The 20,207-nt window shown below is 39.1% G+C and overlaps 1 protein-coding gene across 1 annotated transcript in view; it reads right to left on the bottom strand.

Moving 5' to 3' along the window:
* The window catches only part of LOC122969296, a 53,261-nt gene that overhangs the window by 21,976 nt on the left and 11,078 nt on the right, over positions 1-20,207 (bottom strand). The window contains exons 3-26 of the mRNA XM_044334876.1: positions 14,416-14,484; positions 13,844-13,868; positions 13,663-13,680; positions 12,698-12,763; positions 12,230-12,366; positions 12,026-12,142; positions 11,633-11,690; positions 11,493-11,540; positions 10,473-10,541; positions 10,165-10,304; positions 8,095-8,226; positions 7,937-7,994; positions 7,744-7,824; positions 7,285-7,340; positions 7,083-7,151; positions 6,942-6,966; positions 6,819-6,848; positions 6,413-6,481; positions 6,164-6,303; positions 5,554-5,673; positions 5,325-5,382; positions 5,031-5,075; positions 4,874-4,930; positions 4,461-4,609 (exon numbers count right to left, since the gene is read on the bottom strand). Of these exons, the coding sequence (XP_044190811.1) occupies positions 4,461-4,609; positions 4,874-4,930; positions 5,031-5,075; positions 5,325-5,382; positions 5,554-5,673; positions 6,164-6,303; positions 6,413-6,481; positions 6,819-6,848; positions 6,942-6,966; positions 7,083-7,151; positions 7,285-7,340; positions 7,744-7,824; positions 7,937-7,994; positions 8,095-8,226; positions 10,165-10,304; positions 10,473-10,541; positions 11,493-11,540; positions 11,633-11,690; positions 12,026-12,142; positions 12,230-12,366; positions 12,698-12,763; positions 13,663-13,680; positions 13,844-13,868; positions 14,416-14,484 (1,836 nt within the window). The remainder of the gene's footprint in view (positions 1-4,460; positions 4,610-4,873; positions 4,931-5,030; positions 5,076-5,324; positions 5,383-5,553; positions 5,674-6,163; positions 6,304-6,412; positions 6,482-6,818; positions 6,849-6,941; positions 6,967-7,082; positions 7,152-7,284; positions 7,341-7,743; positions 7,825-7,936; positions 7,995-8,094; positions 8,227-10,164; positions 10,305-10,472; positions 10,542-11,492; positions 11,541-11,632; positions 11,691-12,025; positions 12,143-12,229; positions 12,367-12,697; positions 12,764-13,662; positions 13,681-13,843; positions 13,869-14,415; positions 14,485-20,207) is intronic.

Genomic DNA, 20,207 nt, shown 5'->3' with positions numbered 1-20,207 from the left:
ACGATAATGGATTTTTTGCCGATATCCAATATGCCGATATTTCCAACTCATTGGGCCGATTGCTGATGCTGATACCGATATATGCACATATTTTTTTCCAGCTGGCTGAGGAGACTATTATGCATGCAAGCATAGACTGTACTGAGTATGATCAAGAAAGACAATATGTGAAGGAAGAACTTAGGAAGACTGGAGTTCAGGAGCTCAGCATTAAAACTTTAATGAACCTGCAAAGTGGGTGGAGTTTTCTTTGAGTTTATTAGACAGACAGGATTAATGTGTAGGATTTAATCTCTGGTCCACACTCCAGAGCAGAGGTTGGCGGTAATGCACCTAATACGCTGGTTGCCAACTGCCGGTATAAACCAAAAAGAAGATTTTTTTTTTTTTTCAAACAGAGTGGTACATCCTGGCAGCCGAAGTCTTTCCTATCTGTGCAGCTGAACACAGCAGCTCCTCCGCGGACTGTGTCACCCCGATGGTCCTGGTGCATCCTTCGCAGGCTCCATTTCATTCAGCTGTCCGTCAGACCCGCTGCTTCTTCCCACTTTAACCTGAATAATAAACCAGGGCTCGGTGCTGCGGTTAGATCCACATGGAGATCCACAAGGAGAGCCGGGGCTAACGTTAGTCCATCGAGGGAAGCACAGTCAGGCGGCAGAGGGGAAGGCGACATATCGGCCTCTCATAATTGATAGAATTTGCAGATGCCAATATTTCATTTTAGAGCTTTTATGGGCCGATACTGATGACGTGCCGATTATATTGTGCATCCCTAAACAATTCCCCCATGAGCAAGCACATAGCAACAGCAGTGCTTGAACATTTTTCGTATATTCCAGGAGGTAATTTATTTCTTCCTTTGAACATTGTTTTTGCAGTGTTAAATTCCACCAGATCCATCAACTTCAAAGCATGTGACTTGAAAAGCTTGTTAGTGTGTTCACGAAATCCTACGTTGTTTACTACCTTCATGGCTCTTTTTTGTAGTATGCTTAACAATTGTAATTTGCTTTTGTAAGTGTTGCCCCACACCTCCGCACAGTAATTCAGATACGGTAATATAAGTGAACAATACAGAACGTACAATGCTTTATGATTCAGAATGTGCCTTGTTTTTCTCATAACATCAACTTTGCTGGCACATTATCTCATATCTCATATTATGAGGTTTCCAGCAGATTTTGTAGTCTAATAATTTACAGCTTCATATAATGGGATAACTTAAGCAGTTTTCATCTTACATGGAAATGTACCAGTTTTGACTGACAAGTTACAGATGTAAGTTATTGGTTTTATAATACCATCAATGACTTTCTTGACCTAAGTGTTGTCCATTTCATTCCTGTCAGTAGACATTTTATTCTTACACTTGCTGACAATTTCAATAATTTCCTAATTGCGCTTGGATTTCTGACTCCATAATCCTCTTTTACATACCAACATAGTTCAAAACTATAACAGAATGTGAAACATGGGACAAGATTCTCATCTTGCATCATTTAAAGCAAAATACAAGAACCTCTTAACATTTAAAACTAGCCATTAAAGCTACTGCTAACTAAGTTAGCGATTATTTTCTTCATATATGAATCTCAAATATTTTTCTAATTAATCATTTAGTATATAATATGTCAAATAGCGAAAAATGCTAATTTTCCAGCACACAAGCAGACTGAAAATAGCTTCTTTTTTAACCCAACCAAGAGTCCAGATCTATTAAATTCATCATTACTATGATGATGCTAACGTTAGCGCGTTGCACCTGGGAAAAGCAGCAAATACTCACATTTGAGAAGCTGGAATAGCAAATGTTTGGCCTATGAAGCTATGGATTTTTACACAGTCATAGTTTACAAAAACTGTTGCCAATTAATTTTCTGTCAACTATTTGATTAACGATAAAGAAATCAACTCATTGTTAGCTAATACTTTAAGTGCTAACCGTTAGTTAGCTTAGCTCCGCATCACAATGCGATTTAACCATAAATTGGTATGATGACTATTGATGACATTGATGACGATTTGAGACTCACCTAGGAGAAACTGTGGCTGGCACTTTTTTTTAGTAGAGTCATTTTTGATTTAACTAACGTTAGTTGTTGTACCTCCTTTCCTGTCTTACTGGAAAAGATGAAATATAACAGTTCTCCATGGTGATGGGCGTCGCGTTCCTTAGATACCTATCGGTGTCACGTGGAAACTGCTCAGCTTCCTCTTCATCACATTCATTCATTCATATTTGTTATAAATCCATTACTGTTGCTCTTCCTGGGGTTTCTTCCATTTTTTCCCTGTTAAACGGGTTTTATATTTTTTTCTTTATTCTAATCGAGGTCTAAGGACAGAGGATGTTGTATTGCTGCACAGACTGTAAAGCCCCCTAAGGAAAATTTATGATGTGTGATATTGGGCTATACAAATAAAATTGGCTTGACTAACTTCACACAACACAAGGTGCCATCAGGCCAACATAAAATACACACACTTTCTGTTGGGCTTTGTTGTCATCTTCACACACCTTTCTATGACTTTCCAGTGTTTCAGAATGTAGTCTCTTCAAAAGATTACAAGAAATACATTAAATGTATATTTTACAAATATCCATGATGGATTCAGTTTGTTTTACTTTCTTTCAAAACTAGGATGAACACTTGAGAGAGTCATAAGGTCATTACTCATATTCTAATTAGAAAAACGGAATCAAATTTATGGATTTGATCTGTAATATAGTAAGTTTCTGTCATCTGTTTGTATTGCAGATATTGTCTACAGCGTGGAGCCTTTGTGAAGCAGAATTTATTCAAAAGATAAAGATCTCTGTGTGCACATTTTGGTTCAGGTACCATCAGCTATAGAAACAGGCAGGTTTACTGAAGAGAAAAGACTGTTTACTGTGTGATTTAGGAAAGAATGAAGACAAAGTACATTTTATGTTTTATTGCTCATTATATGATGATTAAGGGCTACACTATTTAGTAAAATGTCCTTAATTTCCGATGATTTTTTGTGGATGAATACTTATTCTAAAAAAAAAAAAAAAAAACCTGAGCTGTGTTTCAGGAGGAAAACCTTTTTTGTGGCTCATTTTATTTGTAGAGCTTGATGCAGACAACGGAGATATTTGTAGTGTAAGATGTTTTGTTCTTGTCTATGCTTGACAAATGTTTCCCCAGTGCTGTGGAAAATACAACTATATTCTGGTGTTTTGTAAGTCCATGTGGGTGAGTGGGTGGTATATTAGTACATAGAGCATCAGTATAATGATGTGTAGGTGGCTGAACCTTGTCTGAAATTACTGGTAAAAAAAGGGAGGTGTCATGAAATATTTCCCAAAATACCTTGCAAATCTATTGCAACCTGTTGTAGCTTCTACAGTATTGCACAGGTCACATTTATTGCAAATGTTGTTCTTCAAATGCATTTCGCAGTAGAGAAAGAATGAATTGGGTAAGTAATTCTAGGTTAATAATCATTTGAGAAATATCCGGATAATAACTTTACTGGCAAAAAAACCCCCAAAAAAGCCAACTGAATTATCTTTTTTTTTTTTTTTTTTTTTTAAATGACTTTTTTGTGTCTCATCAGCAACAATGACGAATTGAACTACAGAAATGAGGTGAACCAACTGGCCATGTGGTACAAAATGTAGGGAAAACAAAGGAGATTATTATTGACTTCCAGAGAGCCCACACCCAACAACCCCCGCTGACCATCAACAGTACTACTCTGGAGCAGGTGAGCAGCACCAAATTTCTGGGTGTGTACATCACCGAGAACCTCTCCTGGACTGATAACACTGCATCACTGGCCAAGAAAGCCCAGCAGCATCTCTACTTCCTCTTCTCTTGCCCCGGCTCTTGCTCTCTTTAGTTTCTCCAGGAAGTTAAAGAGAGCAAGAGCCCCTGCACCCATCATGTGCTCCTTCTACCAAGGCGTCACTGAGAGCATCCTGATCAGCTGCATCTCTGTGTGGTTTGGGAGCTGCACTGCCTCTAATCATAAGACCCTGCGGGGCATAGTGAACATGGCTGGGAAGATCACAGATGCCTCACTCCCCTTCCTCCTGGACACTTATAACACCCACCACCATTGCGAGCCCATCCCTTACATAGCCTCTTCAGTCTCCTACCATCTGGGAGAAGATACCGGAGCCTCTGAACCTGCTCCACCATACAGTGTAACAGCTTTAATCATCAGGCTGTCAGGATGCTGAACTCTCTCACCAATATCAAGTATGAGGCACCGTCAGGGGCTCAAATGGACCACTGCAGTTGCAGAAACAGTGCCTCTGACATTATGTGTCATTTTATATAAGATTATTGGATTCTTTCTGACATGACATACTTCGCTGTTTTTGCCTGCCTTTGCACTGCAAAGCACTGAGCAATAATATGAGCAAGCAATCACCATTAATAGAGAAACAATGCATTGAGAAATGTTCACAAAAAAACACTCACCAGAAATGTTGCAACGTGTTCCCAACTGAACAAATGAGCGTAACATTCGTCCTTTGACAGCCTCCTCTCACAGAGCAAACACAGAAATCTCACTTCTGTGGATTGATGCTGTCTGATATACGCGTTGTGCTTGACCAGAAACTGCTTACCTGCAATAATGAGGTGAAGAAGAGTCAGAAACATCCACGCGGAAGGTTGTGGATTGTGTTCAGTGCTACTAATACTACTTTTCCATCTGTTGCATTTTGAAATGCAAGCTGGAGGTGTTTTTCATTGTTCTTGTCATCGTTTCATACTGGACACTTACTATTGTTTATGAGTGTCATATTAGTAGGCAAAATCAAGAAAACATATTCATCAGTGAGTAATCACCTTCAAAGTGCAGGAAGGACTTTCCTTCCTGTAGTACTCACCCAGCAGAGGAAATCTCTCGTTCTCTTTGAGTTTGCTGTAGGGTTCACAAGGTGGAACTGCACAGACATAAAACAGGCAAAAAGTCCGATAAAAGTAATCAAAGTGCAAAGAATTTCATTTATCTAATTACAGAGAAGCAATGCTTTTACCACTGACCTTGGCGCTTTAAGAAAGTGCGGTGTAGGTCAAGGCTCTCTATCACTGCAGACACAGTAAAGAATGAGACAATTTCAGCTTCATATCTCATGTTTGGATGCATGACCAGAGGCAATTCATATAATCTCGCTGAGCACAAATCACTCTCTTTACTTTATAAAATAATGTGGGTAAAAAGTACAAGTCCTCTGTCTGTGCATTAATTAGTGGCATCTCACAACACAAGCTGTTCTGTCTAAAACAAGAGAAAAGATACAGCGAGCAATTAGCTGTGATTAACTTTAGGGTACCTACCTGTTTGGTAACTCAGTGGGTTAAGGTTCCTAAACAGCCAGGAAGGAACATCAAGTATCTGAGAAAAGAAAGATTCTCAATCATGAAAATTATGACTGATTGCAAGTTAGACTAACCTAGTTATTGTTAGTTACATTAACAAGCTTTTGTACATCCCTGAACAGATGTGAACACTTTAGTAAAGAAAAAAGAAAAAGGCCTGTTCATGTTCTGTGAATTGGTCTTTTACCTCCACTGTCAAATGGTGTAGTCCTCTTTTCTTCTCCTCCTCCCATGCCACTAAAGTCATGGCTTCCACATCCAGATGGTTCTGCCACGCAAACGGCAGCTGCCAGGGATTCTGGTACAACTAAGACATGAGTAAAAAAGCTGGTCAATTACATTTCTGTTTTCAGCAGTTGTGACAAACTAGCATTGTTTTCCCCCCACACTATATCATGTGTTTAAGCCAGTCTGAACCGTATTACCATGCAATAATAATAATAATGCAAAAATAACAGGTTATATACTGCTGACTGTGATGGATTACTTCTCCTTGGATAGATAGATGACTTAAAAACTACTTAATAAAGACTACATACACCTAATGCATTTGAAAGCAGCAGGAGGAAAGGTTGGACCTTTTACTTTGATACATTGACTCCACCAAACAATGTGGCAGCTACAGACTGAATATAGTTAACTGAATATGTAATATAAATGTATAAATATAAGAACACATACACATCAGTTGCAAATCCACACACATTTGTGACGCTGTTCCAACACCATTTGCATAGCCTGCACGTTATTGTGGTCGACACAAATCATTTGAGGAAATAACTTTAATGAAAGCTCACCAATGTGTGTATGAGATGTTTTCGGCCTTCCAGGTGTTGTGTGAGAAACGAGTCTGAGAAACTCTCCTCACAAGCAAAGCACACATAAATAGGTTCATCTGGAACCTGAGCGCACAGACAAGTCACAACCAGGGATATGCCTAAACACACAAAAATACAAATGAAAGTAAGAAATTACATATTTCTGTTATTTCCTTTAACAGCTAAACTCGTAAAAATGCCACAACGATAACAAGTGGGTCAGCTCACCAATAACTGGCCGATCCTGCTTCTCGCTATTTTTGAGGTACCTGAATAAGCCCAGATTGGGTCTCCGACCTGATAACATTGACAGAGAAGAAGGTGAAGAAGAGCTAATACATGAACAACTTTTTAAAATTAACTTGAACTTCGTGCCCCATTTTCCAACATTTAACAGAGATGATTCAGATGAACACAGATCAATTTCTGGAAATTGTGATACCATTAATCATTGGAGAAGAAAAAAAAATCAGAGACAATATTAAAGAATAATGTTAAAATTCAAAGCCCCTTGTGTGATGCTACCATCAGCCCAATGATAAAATTTATTTTCAGACTTTTTAACACTGTTTTCTGTATTGTTTTTAACTAATAAAGTGTTGCAGCCTGCTTTAACAAAAGGAGAAAAGCGTACCTGATTGGTCGTAACCATCTGCTATTTCATCTGTAAGTAAGAGTGAAAACAATGAACACTGTGTCACACTTATATCACCTTCAAATCACACAAAATACAGGAAATGAGAAAAGTGAATGATACCTTTGCCAAATAAATTCTTCAACACCTGGGGAAGAACATTACAAAAAGATCTTACTTTAGGGTCATATTTTGTAGTATTTCATGAATAATAAATCCTTTTATTAAGACTTTCTGTTGGAACATATAAAAATGTTGATATACCTGCTGGTGTTCCCACTTAAACACATGCTTGAAATACTGAGACACATTCATTAAGACCACGTTGCAGTTCTGTCATGAGACAACAAGGGTGAAACTAATGAAAAGTCAAGCGGTGTATTGGACGAGCTTGTTCTCCACAACATGGATAGTAGTTGGTACAGTAACAATATTCAGGATATTGTAGGGAAATAAGAATTTTCACCTGACAACGTAGTGTGTACGGTGATGCTACAGGCCACACTGATACAGTAGAAAGCGCTACAAAGAAAAAACAAAGTTAGTTCATTCAATTCAATGGTAATTATTTCGATTAAAATAGACTAAATTGGGAAAGCCTAACAATTTAATTGACACTGGTTTGACAATTACAAGTATTGAACATCCCCACAAAAACTGTTGACATTATCACTTCAATTTGATCCTAATATACATAATCCATTCTGCAAAAGGGACTGTGTTTAAGCCAACTTTCACAACCTTTAAGTGCACTTTGCAAACAAAAAAATACAATTACAGTTTACCTTTTGTCTTTAATGTGAACTTTTTGAAGAGAAAACAGAAAAACAATTTGTCTTGACTATCTCGATGTAGGATAAGTCCCAAACAAGATAACTGGTCCAGTGGAAAAACTCCAACTAGTCTGCGATGAGATAATACATACTCAGCTTGTTCCCCGGTGTGACGCTTGTAATCAAGCTGCTCTCAGTTTTTTCCTTCATGGTGGATTCCAGTTTCTTCAAAGCTAAAAACCACCATAGGTTGAATTAGTAAAAACATCATTCTAGGTTCCACTGAAGGTCCAGTACATCCAGAGAAATACAACATAGCTGAAGCATAAAAAGTAAAATACCAACCTTCTGCATAACCGGAGGAATTTACTAATGTGAATACATCAGGCTCCAGGTTCACTTGCTATAACACAAAGCCATACAGTTTCACATGAACACAAACAAAAGCATCAAGGGAGTATTAGACTGTACATACATTAAAAGGACTTTGTAAGCAATATTACCTTTATATCAGTATTCGCAGATCCATGAATTTTCTCTGCCTGCTTTGCAAAATTGAGCATCATTGTGGCAAAGGCGCTGCTGTAACGTATGTAGGATTCCTTTGACAACAAAGTGGTGGGGTGCCATGTTTTCTGCACAAATTAAAACCAATATGAATTTCCCAATTGCCCCACAGAAAGACTAACATTACCAATAGTAGCTGTAGATTCATCATTCATCAGTAGATTCATTACTCAAACATACCAGAAACTGCTGACACCGGAACAAAACAGCTATATTAAGGGTAGATTCATGCAACAAATACTACAGTGATTCAGTCAGTGATGGTCTTTATTCCTGATGCACTTTTTCCTTTTCTCAGCAAACTACAGTCAATACAGAATGCTGCTGCCAGGCGTCTTGAAATGTGCAAAGTCAAGGTGCTCCTTTGAAACTCTTTTCAATTTTATCTTATGGTTTCCTCCTTTGAATTATGATTCCTTATATACTTTTTTTTTTACTTTTCTGAAGGTCCTACACAACCATTAAGAGACTCATTCAGCTCTGCAGTGACAAAGAAAGCTATCTGCTACCTCCCGCCAACTGCCATCAGCCTGTTCAACGAGTCTCCTCGTATGTTGGGACAGGGGACTCAGCACCGAAGCTTCATCTCACTTACTGTATATGAAAAGGACAGACTGCTCCTTGCTTGAATTTAGTCATCATCTTTCTATAATACTGATTGATCTGCTGTTAATGCTTCCAATCCCATCTGTTTTTCAAATAACCATCTGTATACAGTATATACTGTGTAAATTATGTAGCCTATATTATGCATATGTGAAGGAAATTATGATAGTTACAATGATAGTTAGAAGTGTACTATTGGAGAAAACAGTGTTATGATATTAATGCTTAATGATTATCAATCTAGTATCAACTTTGCTTTCCATATATTCTGTAAAACATTTACAGCAAGTAACTTTTGCCCATGGTCTTAAATGAAAACAACATTCAAGATGTCGAATGTTTAAATAAAATCTTAAAATATATAAAATATTCAATGCTCAATTGTTAAATTAAATTGCAATATGAGGTCTGATACCTTCCTCTTTTAAACATGGTAGTGAATGAAACAACAGCCTGTATCCACATCATCAAAACTTGATAACTTACAAACATGAACACACGTTTTGTCCTGCAGCTTGTTGAACGAGCCACCAAACAGACATTCACCGCTAACGTCAGTTAGCAGCTAGATGCTAATTGGCTGCTGACGTTAAACAGCGTGTAAACATACCTGCAGATGTCACTACGGACCCGTTTGATGCTTTGGTCGTTGCTCTTCAAAATCCCTGTTAACGACGCGCTGTCTGTCTATGACTTTTACTTACAGGAGTTTGTTTACGTTGTCTTAAATGAGACATTCAATTTTGCAATTAACCCGCGGTTCAGATGCGTGCCGAACTGTGGGGGGCAATCCGTATGGATCCTGGATCAAGTACGATCCGATGCACCCCTACAAATTAATGTCTAGTTTGTTAGGAAAGAAGAAACAGAAAAGGATACCTGAATTGCATGATACACGATAACCCCGATTCAATGAGGTCATTGTTGGAAAAGGGCAGCTAAATACAAGAACTGGAAGTTGTACAAGACAACCAGTTCCAGTTCCACTTCCATATTGATTATCTTGCAGGAAACAGGTGTCTGCAGGCAGAGAGGTATGACTGCATCCGTCAACACAAGCACAGTGACAGTTCTGCACCTTACTGTACAGCTTTCACATCTACTTGACTTGCACTAATGAATAGTCTGTTACCATCACTGCACTGTGTGTGTTTATCATATAGTAGTTAACATTATAGTCCTATCTTCTCTCTTTTCTATTATTCTTATTTTATTCTATTTTATATTTTTTAGATTTTATTTAGTTATTGTATATAATATGTATATAATTTGGCATTTTCATTACATTTATCTCTCAACCACAACAGATTTTTTGCTTATTTTGCCTCATTAGACCTCTTCAAGATTGTGTGGCAATATCTGTTTTTATTCATATTCTCAATAGTGTCATAGCTACTTACAAAGTAACAAAAGATGTGATCGAAGCTCAGGACATGTTTGATGATCATGTGGGCGGCTAAAGTTAGGTTGCAGAGCGTGCAGAGGAAGTGTCTCCTCTCAGTCTGTCCAACACAAATGCATTCAATAAGGTGCTGCAGGCCTACAACAGGGGAAAAAATTTTAGTACAAAAAGAAAACTGAAGAAGGCCAATGATGTCGTAAAAAAAGTCATTACCAGCAGAATTTTGCATCCAAAAATCTATATTGCTTTAATTCAAACTATAAGAAATGTAATTTTGTTGTATAAGGTGTCATGTGATTTACTGACCGAGAAGTGGATGCTTCCTGTTGCCCAATTTGTGGTATGTTTGTATCATCATCTTCTTTGGCTTGACAGCTAGAAGAAAATATGGCACAAGTGAAGGAGCGTGGACTGAAGGAGGAGAGTGAATGTATGATATTGTGGTGGAAATTCATATAACCATACATATATATTCTTATACACTATTGCCTTATTCATGTCTTTTAAATCTCACATAGCCCTTGTATGAATTAAATATTGTGTAACTACTTGTATTGCCAAAGGAGAACCTGACCCTTCCCAGGTCATCAACACCCTGTCAAACATAATTAAATAGTGGCTGCTCGTGTAGCCACTATCCAAACTTGGGTATGACCAATAATAAGATGCAGAGGCACTGTAACAACACAAAGGACCAATAAAATTGATGGGAAGGGTCAAGAGATGTATTCTCATCTATTGTATATATGATGCTATACTGTCAGTCACTTTTCAGTTGCTCTGCTTAGAATAACTCTGCCATGTTGTTGATTCCTCTGAAGACTTCCCCTCCGAAAGTTTTATTTCTATCACAATATGAATGCAGATAGAGACTGAGAAATCAATCTGACCACAAGGTGCATTTAGTAGCCGTTGTGGAGCTTTCGATCATTTCATATGATTTTCATCAGCAGATGACATTTTCTCAGTTGTCATTGAATAGCAGATGTTCAAATTTACATTTTTTCTGAATACTTTTAGACTTCTCATCCATGTTGGCATAATAGCTGAAGTTTTTAGCAAACATGGATCATAACCATGATATAGCTAAAAGCTCCAGAACTCAATGGACCTTGTAGTCAGTTTGTTTTCTTGACTGTGGTTTCTTTGAACTTAAGCATACATATATTAGCTGGTTAGAGTGATTCATACAAATAGTGATTACATCAAGGGGTCAAAATAATGTTTGACTTTGGAGAAGGGGGTAGATTGAACTGTTTATTGAACTCTGCAACTTTTTAAGCCCTAATCCTGAGACTAATCTTGAGGGAAAAAAAGTGCACACACCTTCGAACAGCTTGAGAAGCTTTTCATTTTCACTGAAAGAGAGCATCACTGTGGGGAGAAGTATCAGATCACTTTCATTAACATACAATTTTATAAAGTATAAGCAAATATTATGCAGCAAAATCTTCAGGATCATTTACCTTCAGAATAGGTGCTTGTTTCACACTTTTTTAACAGCTCATCAGGCAAATCCAACAACTGCAAAGAGACAAAAAAACAATGTAAACAAATAACTTCGCCTATTGTTTAAAAATACTACCACCCCACAAACACAAATATTGGACCACAGTCTCTTTATCTGACAGTAACCATAAAGGATAGCATGACCATGTAAGGGTTTCTCCAAAGTTTAATCACACGCTCAGTTTTGCTGCTATATGAAGACATAAACTAAAAGACATGAGCATTATGTGTAGATCAGTTACCATAGGAGAACACACCACACCTTTAAAACTCTAACCTGGTGCAAATTCTAAAATGTATCCCTAAAAAAATTACTTTAATTTCAATATATATTTACATAAGGTACAAACCTGTAGGTGTTCAGGCCCTCTGTGCTTTGGTTCCTGTGTGATGTGAGGCCTTAGAATGACTCTCATATCCATGCTGGGCATCCAGCTGAAACTCAGCACATTAGGGTCTGTGTAGTTCTAAAATAAATTTTTTAGAAAAACACATATAAATTGTGCTTCCAAATTTTAAACATGGGCTCATTTTTAATGATGTCAGGCACTCACAAAGTAGTTGACGCCATGGTCACCAGAGTTGAGGTGGCATACTATATTGTCTGATGGACACTTTTCCTCACAGACATGGCACAGGTAAAAAAAGGTCGACGACCGTGGACTGAAGCACAGAGTCAGCAGAGACAAGCCTAAGAGAAAATATAGAAAAAATTACACCAAACATGATGAATCTTTCATATCTGCAGCAGCATTGTACATCGTCTCACTGGTTTATCTTTACATTTGTTGTAATGAGAATGACACAATACAATTAGTTCATCACCATCTGAAACCTGATGTAGTGCTTTAAGCCACAAGTTACACACATCGAAAACATGTTTGATCAAATATTTGTAAGTCATAAAAACAAGTACAGATAATTTTTTCCTTTTTTTCTTTAGTAATGATGACAAGGTGGACAATCCTGTTTCAGTATAGATTTCAGGATTTGTCATGTGCACTTAAAGATACTTTACTAACCTATAATGGGTTGTTTGATGTCACATTTGGCCAGTTTATCCATAAAAATAATGGAGGGAATGGAGGCTGTAGAGAAAACATATAAGTGAAATAAAAAATGATTACAGTTGCGCTTCTCAGGACATCCAGCGTTACTTAAATATTACACTTCAAATTGACAGGTAGAGTAATAGACATTGGCAGTATGACAATGACACTGAAATTTAGTTTAGTTATCGGTTTGAACCATTTCAGTTCTACTATCTGTAAAGGAAAAATTACAGATAGTACCAAGTAAATGTAGGGGGATGAGAGCCAGGTCACTGTGACCTGTACCGATGCCAAACATGTCAGCCCACCAAACCAAAACAGGAGACATCTGGAATGGCGAAGTGCCACACACATACACACACACACACACACACACACACAGTGCAGAGACACCCACTCACATTTTGTCAAAGTCCATGATAAGTGAAATTGAGAAATGTCCCATTCTTCTTTAGAATTTGGGATAGTCAAAAAGTCTGGTAAACAGGATGAAACCTATCACCTAACACGAACACATACACACACACAGCCTGTCTTCAGTATAAAAAGGCATGTCACGTTCTGTAACGTTGGAAGATATCTCTGACTACGTTGTTTGTAGGTTTGCCGTGAATAAAGAGATTCCCCATCTGACACCTGTGTCTCAACCATCTGATTCCTCTTTCATCCACCTCTTTCTGCCACAACATAATCATTGGATCGTCTTGAAAAGTGGGTTGGCATCAGGTACAGATGGTACTAATTACAGATACAGGTAATTACAGACAGGTACTAATTACAGATAGTACCTGTCTAGTAAATAGTAAAATATATTCAACACGTCTCTTAGGTCTGAAGGGTACACACAATGTGTTTGGGTAACACTGAATGTAAACAGAAAACTCCACAGGCAACCTTGAACACTAACAAAAAGGTATGAGAAGAAGCATGCTTACCAGGACCCATGAACTTATCTACAAAGAGGTAAAAAATGCAAGATGTTACAAGTCTATATGTTTAACAAGAACAAAACAAAGATTAATGAAGTGGACATAAAGTCTGACTATTAGTATTTACTCATGCAGAAAAAAAGAAATTAAATGTATAGGGAAAGGAAGGAGGAAAAATAAGAATTACCTTTCTGAAAGACTTCTTCCATTTTCTGCAGGTAAAGAAGAAAACATACAGAGCGGTTTATTAAAGCCGAGGCAAACACAGCAACAGAAACCTCATGATGCAGGACTACAGTTAACTGAACAACAGTACGGTCTTTCCACTTCCCTGGTCCAGGGCTTCCATGTAGCTTTAATTCAAACAGTTATCCAGCTAACTTCTAATACTGCTTACAAGACAAATTTTTAAAAAACTTTTTGAAGTAGCCACTAATGCACCAGTGAGTGTATTTTGCCATCAGGTGGTTATAACATCACAAAAAAAAACACCTTTCTATGGGGAGTTTGCATGTTACATTTGTTCACATGGTTTGCTTCATGCACTCTGGTTTTCCCAACAGTTCAAAGACATGCAATTTATGTGAAATGGAAACTCAAAAAGTCCCCATGAGTATGTCATCACTAATTCAAGGGTATAAAGTGGCTAATAGGAAAAACCTTTGTTTTTATCTAAGCTGTTAAATGGTTCAGAATTTTGTGCTGACTAAAATAAACTGAGCATAACCAGGTTGAGTCTACATCAAGTTTAATGCCCACCTTATGATGTTCCTTTGAGCGCACATGTTTTTTCAAATCAAAAAAACATTTAAACTTCACGAGGCAGACCTGCAACAAGAAAAAAAGGGGAAAAAAGTACATCAGGCACTCAGAAAGAGAGTCAGATAAGGGACATTTGTTTGCTGTTTACATGTGCCAGGATTTGGACAATATCCTTCTACAAATCTTGTTCATGCTCACTCCAAATGGGTATAGTTGTGTTTTTGGTATTATATGACACAGAACCCCCACTGGTAAAGCTCTACATTACACTTCTGTTTCTATACTGTCATTGGCATAAACAGCATAGCAGGTGATTTAGGATCTAGGAAATGTGGAAGATTTTCTCTTATCACATCTAATCTTTACTAAGTTCTGACTTGCTAACGCCAACAGGACTGTCACCTTAAATAAAGAAGAATCAGGAGTCGGGCTGGTTTCCAGTCCACTGGTAGGTCTTAGTAGAAAATAAAATAAACTGAGCTGGTCTTAAGAGTGAGTGAGTTCTCACAGCCTTCATTGTTCATACTGTCATAAGACCATCCCATGTAGGTGACCAGACCTCCCCTCACTCTTCCTCTATTTGACCTGTCTGCCAGGTGTGGCGTCAGGTTCAATGTAACCCTTAATCCTGCGTCCCATTATCTTACTGTTTTGTGAGCTATCTCTCCCAAATACAGACCTCTAATCATGTCATTTGCTCAAACTTGACAGCTTGCATCCTGTCATGTACTTGTAGATTGTACAATATGTTAACAGATTCTGAACATCCTGTCTTTCATGAACTTCATCAACCTTCTTCCAGATTTTGTGGCACCCTTTACTTTTCTATTAGTTACACAGTGCAGCCTTTTTCATTACATTGTAATGAAGTGAATTTCATTTCCATATGTTTTCCATTATAATTGCACCTTTACTGACCCTACACAGAGTTACAAGCATGATAATGATGCTTTTTGGTTAATTGAAATGAAATTATATTTTATTTCAATTCCACATAATTCCCCTCTTTGCAACTAAACAGTCATATACAACACTATATTTTCCCAGCAAGCATAGGTATAGTGTACGGCAGGATAAATGGGAAAGCAATGCATATATTGTTTTTCACATCCTTCCACAATGGTTCTTTGAAACCTTATTACTTTCAACTGTAAAAGACACCAAGTTACCAACTTTCTTGGAACATTAAACCTTCTGGGTTCTTTCACATGACTTGCATTACACAGCAGCAAAGCATGTGTGAAAAAGTCTGTTTTGGTCTTTTCCTGTGGCTTCCTGTAACAAATTCTTGGCCCATGTGTTTTTTGCACGCAGTTGAGAGCCTTCCACCCCGGAGAGGTTACCAGCACTTACAGTGCATGGTGGATAATTCCTTGTTTCAGGTCTTCATTTAATAGTAGACGTCAGTGAAATAGGGGACCCATGCCCCACCTCTTTTAATCCTGTTGAGCAGGGCAGAAAAGCAGGGCTCGCGGCCCAGTGAAGACCGTAGGCACATCACATGAGGGGGAGACAAAACATTTGGTTTTCCCAGTCTCTTATTTTGCATTGACTGTTGCAGTTTGATCTGCACTGCATCTCCTTAAAAACCTGAAATAAGTATTTTTTCACCTTGCACACTGTGACACAAGAACAACTGTCTTGCTGAATAAAGCAGTCCCCTGCCTGAACACAAAGAATCACATCACTCCATTGACAGAGTTCAAAAGCTCAACTAAGAGTCAGTGAATGACCAAAGAAAGATCAAGGAGGCTGTTCACATCCAACGCCAGAAATCATCTTCACACAGTGCCTGAGACTGCATTTAATTCTTCAAAATTAATGGCGTTACTTTAAAACATGTCACACAATTATTCTCCAGAACACCGTACAAGACAAGTTTGGTGAATAAAGCTTTGTGTGCTGGAGAGGAGTTGTATGACATGTTTTCCTTTTTTATTTGAATAGTAAAGTAAGTTCTCAAAGTTAGGAAGTTACTTTGTGATACAGAGCAGTAACAGATGATCTGAACTGGAAACTGATCAATTCTGGTTCATCCAGTGAGTGTAAGACTATAATTATCTCCAAAAAATGCAATAAACATGGGAAATTTAAGTGACTCTTGTATCCATCTTTTCATTCCCTGTCTTCCTTCATTAATTTTTAAGTCAATCAATTAATTTTGTCCCTTTTTTATAGTCACGAGTAAACCAATCATCATCATCATCATCTTTGTCAAATGTGCAACTTGTTCTCCTCCTTGTGTGGGAGAAAATGGTGTTTTTTCAGATATGAATCACTACAGTTATCATACTTTTCCATATCTGTACATTTCCTGTCATCAATATTAAGTTTAAATTTGAGCGTTTTAGCCAGCTCTGCGTGTCCAGCCACACACCTCTCAACTTGACTGCATATACTATATCCATCCAGTGTTAGTCTGCTGTCACAAGAAAATCATTAACGAGTCTCATGCAATGCTTTGCCTATCTATCAAATAAAGGAGGCTCATTGTACAGAGGTGCTCTCCAATGCAAATGGTTTGCTCACTCTACAGATGCTGCTCCTGTGCATTTGTTCTACTGTTCATAAGCTTTTCCAAGACAATTGTCCTTAACTGCACTACAACGCTCCTCCACCTTCCCACCAGAAGCTGGACGGTCTCAGCATCAGTGGTCTCACCCTGAAGAAAAGATCAACATTCAAGATGCAGCTGTACAAAGGAAAACTAAAAAGTATCCATGTGACAGCGTAATCAAAACAAAGAACACAAACAATATTAAACACACAACATCAAGTTCTGTGCTCACAAGGTTGATGTGCATAAAATCAGCAGTAAACTGTCCATAAAGCAAAAGTGTCTCAAAAACAAAGTTTCAAGTTTGTTTTGTTTATATAGCACTTTAAAAGCAAACAGGTTTTGCATCAAAGTGCTTCACAAAGACAGGCATATGTATACACATACAAGCTTAAAGATATATACCTGCATAACAGATAATTGTGATAAAAACATATGGGTAAAACAGCCAGTAGCGTAAAATATGGCCTAAAAACTGGATACAAATGTCAATTTATGGCAGAGATACTGACAAGCACACAAAATGCCGATGCATGTGCTTGAAGGGTGTAGTAGTGCTAGAGACAAGAAGTTGTCCAGTAGCTGCTGTAAGAGTCATCATGGGGTCGAGGCTGGAGCCGACTGCTTGAGAGTGGTAACTGTTCTTGAACCTGGCGTTGATGCTCTTTGATGAGTGTGGTTGGTTGGATCCTTCATGATGTTGTCAACCCTCCTCTGAGATCATTCAGTGCAGATGACCGTCACGGTTCGTAGGCTGACACTGGCGATGCTTTGGAGAGTCTTCACTTCTGTCGTAAAGCCGTCCTGTTGGCAGCAGACCGTCTGTTGTACCACGCAGCAACGTGAAACATCAAGATGCTCTCAATGGCACCAGACAACGCCAGAGTAATAACAGAAATCCAACACATAGTAACCAAAAGAAAAATGGGCTCTAAATCCAGAAATAATGCAAATATCAAAACACTAACAAGAACAAAAGGACAAATAATAATAGGAGGGACTCCAACAATTTTAACCAAGATATGCGGTTTACTCTTCATGGGGGATAATACTGAGCCTGTGAAAACAGTATCATTTCTTTTATGGCTGTGGTGGGAGCTTTCTTTGTTTGAAAATTGTCCATAAATGTCATTAAAAGGTTATTCTAGTACTACATTGCATTTTGGGAATTGTTGGATCCAGCTTCTGGAGCTTGACCCAAACCAGAAACTAAAAGTAAGGACATCTCGGCCTCTTCAGCTTCAATTTTAATCATTGTTTTTCTGAATTTGTCTCTTGTTAGTCCCCTAACTTTAGACAGGTATTAATGTACGCCAGTGTCATGCTAGATAACATGGAACAAAGACATCCCACATGCACACAATATGCGGCCGGGTTGGCAAAACTTCACATCAGCTCACATAGTGATGGGACATGGCTTACAAGTACTGACAACACACGACGTAGTAGCCTACGTCAATTCACAAGCATTCACCCTCACATCGCTGCGCCAGCAAAAATTAAGCAAAATACTCGGCGCTCCAAACATTACGTACACACATGAAGGCATCAATATGGCAGACAGAATAGGGACTGGAGAACCACACAGGTGTACAGAGAGGGTCTGGGCAGAGCTTAAACCTAGAACAGACAGCCATAGAAGGGAAGAAACTACTACACAGATGGGTGCTGTTACAGAGATGAAAAAGAGGGACTCAAAGCAGCATACGCCGTAGTGGAGGAGCAGGAAGGGGTGTTTCAGGTGAGAGCAGCAGGGAGGCTACAAGGACAACAATCAGCACAAAGAGCAGAAATTAGGGTGCTAATCGAAGCTCTGAAAGCAGGAGAGGGAGAAATTGTAAATATTTATACTGATTCAGCATATGCAACAGGAGCCGTGCATGTAGAACTGGGACAGTGGCTGAGAGCAGGGTTCCTGACAGCCACCAACAAACCAATAAAGTATGAAGAGGAGATGAAAGAATTAGCGGAAGCCTTAATGTTACCATCTCAGGTGGCGGTGATCAAGTGCAAAGGCCATGACACCAGTAGAAGCCAGGTAGCACGAGGAAATGCAGCAGCAGACAGGGCTGCAAAAGAGGCCGCTGGATATACTGACAGGGCAATGTTAGTAAGAACAGAAGATGAGGAAAGGTTAGACATGAGTCTAGAAAACGTCTCCAAGATGCAGAAACAAGCCTCGCCACAAGAGAAAATTATGTGGGAAGCGAGGGGGGCGGTAGAGAAAGATGGGGTATGGAGAAACACTGACGGAAGGTTAATTCTGCCCCCCGGTATGAGAAGCACTGCTCTAGAGGAAGCCCATGGGGTAGGTCATGTAGGACTAGCTCAGATAATGAGAAATCTGAAACATTGGTGGCACCCATTTATGAAAGAAATGGCAAAAGAAATGATACAGACATGCGAAGTGTGTAGCAGACACAACCCCAGAACCACCATTAAACCAGAAGCAGGAAGGTACCCTCTGATTACTCAGGCAGGTAAAGAGATGATTGAAACGCACAAAGGCTATCGGTATGTACTCATGTGTGTGGACGCTTATACAGGTTGGCCAGAGGCAATTCCCACGAAAAGAGAGGACAGCCAATCAGTAGTGAAATTCTTGATCAATCAGTACATACCAAGACACGGGTTCCCCGAAAAGATAAGATCCGATAATGGGACCCACTTCAAAAACCAAGACCTACAAAAGGTAGAAAGACTGCTGGGACCTCTCAGGGAGAGGTAGAGCGAATGAATCAGACTGTGAAAACACGGTTGGCAGACCGTACAGACCGGTAGGATGTTTCCAGGTCCTGGGGAAAGAATGATAGGAGTAGCAGAAACTGAGAACATAATACCCACCAGGACCTACTTTAATGATCTCCAAGCTTTGCTTTCAGAATACTCCGCCCAGGCCCTCCAGAAGGATCAGGGCCAAGAGAGAGCAGAGGTGGTGCCCACAGCCGACTGGGTTCGGTTGAGAGTCATCAAGCGGAAGTGGCCGGAGCCAACGTGGACTGGCTCATATCGAGTTACAGAGAGGACATCCCACGCGGTCCACTTGCAGGGTAAAGGAGACACCTGGTTCCATTGGAGCCAGTGCACAGCAGCAGAGGAGCCCAGGAGGTCGCCGAGACAGGTCCAGGGGGACCTGTTGAACCAGAGCGCAGGACCGGCTGGTCCTGAGACCGAGCTTTCCCAGAAAGGAGCAGAATAATCCCCTGGAAAGCTCCTTGGGGGCGTAGGGCAG

Source organism: Thunnus albacares, chromosome 19, assembly GCF_914725855.1.
Source record: "Thunnus albacares chromosome 19, fThuAlb1.1, whole genome shotgun sequence".
Taxonomy (NCBI): domain Eukaryota; kingdom Metazoa; phylum Chordata; class Actinopteri; order Scombriformes; family Scombridae; genus Thunnus; species Thunnus albacares.
This window is presented reverse-complemented; position numbering and strand designations above follow the sequence as displayed.